Source organism: Merops nubicus, unplaced genomic scaffold (genome assembly GCF_000691845.1).
Source record: "Merops nubicus isolate BGI_N331 unplaced genomic scaffold, ASM69184v1 scaffold12838, whole genome shotgun sequence".
NCBI lineage: Eukaryota > Metazoa > Chordata > Aves > Coraciiformes > Meropidae > Merops > Merops nubicus.
Genome location: NW_008625263.1, coordinates 59,028 through 64,805, shown reverse-complemented (window position 1 = coordinate 64,805; position 5,778 = coordinate 59,028). Strand labels below are relative to the sequence as shown.

At 39.8% G+C, this 5,778-nt stretch overlaps 1 protein-coding gene across 1 annotated transcript in view; it reads right to left on the bottom strand.

Moving 5' to 3' along the window:
* The window catches only part of TNIP3 (TNFAIP3 interacting protein 3), a gene marked incomplete at its 5' end in the record, with an annotated part of 37,168 nt that overhangs the window by 6,626 nt on the left and 24,764 nt on the right, over positions 1-5,778 (bottom strand). The window contains 3 exon segments of the mRNA XM_008945629.1: positions 1,145-1,205; positions 4,550-4,564; positions 5,593-5,623. Coding sequence (XP_008943877.1) covers positions 1,145-1,205; positions 4,550-4,564; positions 5,593-5,623 — 107 coding nt within the window.

The window sequence follows — 5,778 nt, the reverse complement described above, 5'->3', positions numbered from 1 at the left end:
CCCTACAACCACATCAGAACCCTCCAAACAGTCACTGTGTAATTATGGGAAACTCATCCTCCATTTTGGTGAGCTATGTCCCCTCCCTACCCTCTCTTCTGTGCAAATGTGGACAGCAATAAATAATGGAATAATTCCTCTGTAGCCAGCATCTCCTGGATGTTACAAAACAGCTTTTGGTGATGAGTCCCTGCCACCCCATATGGCACCCACCTGCACTGTGAAATGGCAGTCACATGAGGGACATACACTCCTGAGGTGCACACCAGCAGACTTTGCTGGTCCTTGTGCAGCACAGGATGATGTATCATTCATCTGAGATGGTATCTGCACAAAAGGGCCATGAGACATAAAAACAGAGCTAAACACACAACTTTAGGTGCCATAATTCTCAACCACTTTTGAGCCAAAAGAGGTGCTTTAGTGGAGTTTCTGAAAGAGAAGATGCAGGGGCCAGACTGTTCACCCAGAACAATGTCCCTTCTTCCTTGTGCTCTCTGGCATCCATCCTTTGAGTAGTCTAAAACAAGCACTTTGAGACACCCAGGGACTTGGCATGAATTCAAAGCCAGATACAAATATTAAATACTCCTCCTGGGTTCCCAAATGATAGTTTGCACCAACACATTGGCAACTTCGTCCCTTCACATGGTTTATTTCTAGAGCTGGCACCTCAAACTGTGAGAGCAGATCAAGAATAGCAACGGGCATTTTGCCTTTCAGGTGCTACAATGACCTAAAGTCTGTACTTCATTACCAAGGGCTTCAAAAGTCTGCCCCATCTTGGCCGCAAGGTTCAGCACATCGTTAAAAGTAGTCTTATATGGAGCAACAGAAGCTCTAAGGACAACTCTGAGGATATCTTTCTTTAGGACTACTAGTAGGTGTTTAATGAGACAAAAGTGTGATCCAATAATGTTTAACAGAGACATTTTATGAATTGCAACAAAGCTGAAAGTCATAACATAGATGTTACTACATCAGAAATCTCACCTGTGTTGCATATACACCAACCTTGTCTCTCTGAGGCAAAGCCATCACATAAGCACTCGAGAGATATAGGAAAGTTTACTCTACATCCCTCCAAGTACTCCATTTAAAAAAAAGGACATGTAAAATATGCTCTGTACAGCTGTTGTCTTACCATTTGCCTTGTGCTGCACATCTGGCGGAAACTGGTCAGGAACATACCACTGATAGTCTGGCTGCATAGAACAATAAAACATTATTACAGCAATATGGACTTCATAGGCACTTCAAACAGAAGAACAGTGACATGATAAAACCATAATTGTGCTGTGAAGTTTTTTAGTAGCCATACAAAAGTAGTTTACAGAAAACCCCTTATATTTAGCTTTATATTTCCATTGATTCTTTCAGCTTGCTTCCTTTTTTATGACATGTGGTTTAGATGCTGCACTCATTAGAAATATTGCTGTGGGATCTAGAAGATCCAAGAAATCAAAAGAAACATTAGCAGAAACAAGTCAGATTTTAAATGGGCTAAGGAATGAAGTGCAGCAGAAGATACTAGCAGGCATCACGTTCTCTACACAAAAGAACCCCAAAGAAACCTGGCACACATTGACCCGACAGGTGAAGCTGATCTAGTTTTAATATGTGTAACATCTGTAACACGTTTCAGTGGGACAGGAATAATGCATTTAATAACACTCTCTCCCCTCCTTCCTTCCCCACAGGTTAACATTAGTGTTACTAGAACATTAGCTGTTATCAAACAACTTCTTGAAAATACTGTGGGATTAGGAAAATTCCCATATTTCTTATAACAGGAAGTATTGGGAAGGTTATGTCCATGCAAACATAGTTTTGGCCAGGGAAATCCTGGAAGAAAGAAATACTGCATTATAATCTATACCACACACCATCATAGATGAGTAGGAAATCACCACCAAAGAAAACAATTTTGAGACCAGACATTTCAGCTGAAGCTGCATTAAGCTGTCTGTCTGGTTTAAGTAGAACATGGAGATTTGTCAAATTCCAGGTAACTACTGCTTCAAATTAGTTAGACTGGGAAATTTATTCTTGTTTTTTAGAAATTATTGTGACAAAATCTTGAGTAGTCCTAAGGAGACTCTTATAGATCTCAACTCGTACGGAAGAAGTTTCATAGACTTGTAAAGAAGTTTTGCCTAAATTAAGATGATAGGATGAAGCTGTAGATACAGATAGGAGATTTAATTTTTATGCATGCTGTCAGTTGTAGCTACATAACAGTACTCACTCTCCTTCACTGCCATGAAAAAAAAGGAGCTATCCTATTTTCACTTAAATTACACCATCCACAGAAATTAACAGATTCTGTGCTTGTGGGCAAACAAAATAGACTTTGATACAAAGCAAGACTCTGCTTTGCTTTAAGCATAGGTAGTTTATCCACTGATGGCTCAAAATCCATAGTTGCATTGCTTTTTGAATTTCTGTTCAATTTGCTGTTGTCTAACCTACTCTTCTTTTTCATATGTACTTATACTATGCAAACTTCAATGAGTTTCAGAAACAAGAGGTGTATTTCATGTCAGACTAAACATATTTCTACTAACAATGAAAAAAATGAATGAAAATATATAAAATGCAAGGAATAAAGGAATATATAATATAAGGAACGCAAGATACGAAGAAGGAAAAAGCAAAAGCACAGACTAAACACACAGGATTACATACATTAACTCAGGACAGATTAAATTCTAACACCTTTCTTCATTGCTAAACAAATTGCTCAGGGAAGTATCAGAAGCTCAGAGCAGCAATGCTGCACTCACATAGACAAAGAAACTCAAAGAAAATTCAGAATGAATCTGGGAGTTACGAAGCAACCAGTCAAACTGACCCCGGTGCTCTGGCAGGAATGACAAAGTTGTAAACCCAGTGATCCCTCGCAGAATTAGAAACCCAGATGATGAAAGTTCAGGGAGAAGAGCCAAAATAATCTGGGAAAGTGTCCAAATTGCAGTGAAAAACATTCTGCAATACTTCCAACTCTGATAAACATGCAGATAAGTACACTCCCAAAGCACAGACATGGCTTGTTTGACCACAGCTTTTCTGCTGGATTTCTACAGTCTGAAAGACCTTAGATGTGTTTTGCAAAAACTCAGCTATAATTTCTTAAGTAATGAGCATCTTGCCATACATGACAGCTTTATAGCCACAAACACATAGTATTTAGAATGACATTCACCATATTTAAATGCATTCTTCACTACATTTGAACAAACCCAGCCCACTTAGATAACCCAGAGCACTTCAAAAGTCTCATTCTTTGAAGCAGTATTTTCCTCGAAATATATAACTCCCTTTCACATAACCTGCCCTAGGGTGAAGCTATTCTTCTTCACACTGAGGAAGACAGGACCCAGTTGTGTGCCAGGAAAAAAGGCACATTTCCCATTGTGTTAGCTACACTTTGATATAATTTCCACTTCTGATATTTTTTTTTTTTCTTGGCACTAGACAGGCTTGCTTGGGAAAACTGCATTGCTAAAGTATTCACAGCTAGAGTGCCTCACCCTCAGTAGAACCTTATTCCTCATGTAATCCCATTTCACTCAGCAGGACAGTTATATTACAGAAGCTGTGAGTAAAGGAGGAGGAAAGTAATTTTCCGAAGACAGGGCCAGAGGAAGAAGTACCCAGTGTAAGACACAGCAATAAGACATATTGGTCAACAAGCTTTCTTAGAATGGAGGGAAGAGACCAGAATAGCACTGATCACTGGCATGTTGTCACTATCATTTATGTTGAAGGCCCTGAACTGAGCTCCAGAGAGCAGATCCATATTTATGACTTTGGGTAACCATGAATCTGGAAAGGGCTCTGAATGTGTTTTGTGGAAATAAATTAATCTAAGAAATCAGCAAGAGTGCAATCAAACAACCTTATTTTTTTAATTAAGGAATTACCACCAGTATTATTGAAAGCAAATGTGTAATAATACTCTTTTTCTTCGTAGTGGTATTGTAGATGAAACAGTATTTTGCTGAAGTAAATCTAAAATATATAAGAATATATACTTAAAGTATAACCATATATTTAAATAGCTGCAATTTTCGCTCTTTATGCACAGATTTCTATTGGTTATGCATTGATTTGCACATGGCAGCAGTTCAGTACTGAAGACACTGGAAGAGCAAGGAGGAAAGCAACAGCTATCAAGAGAAAATCAGCATTTTAGGGCAGGTAGTAAGGGAAGAGAGACTGCAGAGAGATCACTAATGCTGTTCCAGACCTATGGCTAATTCTAAATCTTTACCTGCAAGGGACAACGAGCTGGAAAACAACAGACTTAATTACTGGTGAGGATGGCACTGTGACAGCACCATGTTTTTCTCCTGTGAGAAAATCAGTGCCCTTGTGAAATGGGAGATGGTGGGAACCTTACCGAGTGCTGCTGCTGCTCATGTGTCCTGCGAGACACTGGATGCACTCGAGGATCTTGATAGTGAAGAACCAACCCACAACTCCCATAATTAGCACATGGTGAGAGGAAAAGTGGAGGGGGGCAACTGGGCCTCTCAGACTGTACCTGTAGGTCTTTTGTCTGTCAAAAAAGAAAAGAGAAAAACAAGAGGAAATGCGTCAGCAGTGGGATACAATGACCAACAGAATATTGATGTAAAAATTCATCAATAAAAAGCATTTAGTAAAAAACAAGGAAGAAAGCCTCCTCTCTCTACCTGGGTCACAACACTGCTCATTTAGCCCCTTCAGACTGCTCAGGATGAAAAAATTATTTAAGAAAACTGACTTGTGCTACACCAGAGTCTTGATAGTCTTTATGTGAGAAAATATAGGTTTCAAGTTATGGTTAGCACATTTCTGAGTGTTGTCTATGTTCAAGAAATACACTTGTTACACACAGTAGCTTTTGATAGTTTGAAGAACAACTGCATGGACAGGCACTTGGTAACATGAAAAATAAATAATTTTGGTAAAGGAGCAAAGTTGGTGGCCTCAAAATTTGGGTCTGCATTTTCTTAGGCCCTCTGTGCCCCAGCAGAGTCAACAGGAATTTGCCTAAGAACAGAGGAAGGATGGGTAAAAGATGATTAACATTCTATGATTCTATGAGTCACAACTAAGCAATTTGATGTAAGAAAAAACAATACATATTCTGTAAGGTTTTTCTCATGTTTAAAATCCTTCACAAGCTCTGTTTAATTGCATTCCAAGACAGGAAGCGATGAACAAGAAGACCTCTAGTCCAAACTGTTGATCCAGTTCAGGGACAGTCAAGTACATGCACATTACACAGCACCTGTGCAGCCCTTTGGGTGTGTTGCACACATGCAGCACTGATGGCATTTCTCTGGCCCCAGAGCAGCTGGGAATGAGTGAGAAAGGCCTTTTAGCCCCATTTGTAGTCATCCTCTTCACTGTCACTGCTGTGAGAAGTTCTCACAGCATCCGTTGACCAGTTGGGGTTGTGCAAGAAATTTAGCCTTTGTATTCTCTATACAATGCAAAAATGTATAGGAAGAAGGTGTCTTCGAGTACTCTGTCTCACAAAAAAACTTACTTACCTTACTGAACCACAAAGGATTGAGCTGGTGGGTGGAGGACATACACCTGAATTGCTATAGATTTGTCCAAGGTATCTCTATGTGCCTGGTATGCCCCAAGTGGCAGATCATGGCATTCCCTCTCGCATTGCTATTTTTACCCTTGCACGAAATGCTTCTGAGTACCCATAAAAGCACTGACAAGTCCAGGACCTTACTGCAGCAGTGTCCAGCATCTGCCAGGATGCCCAGC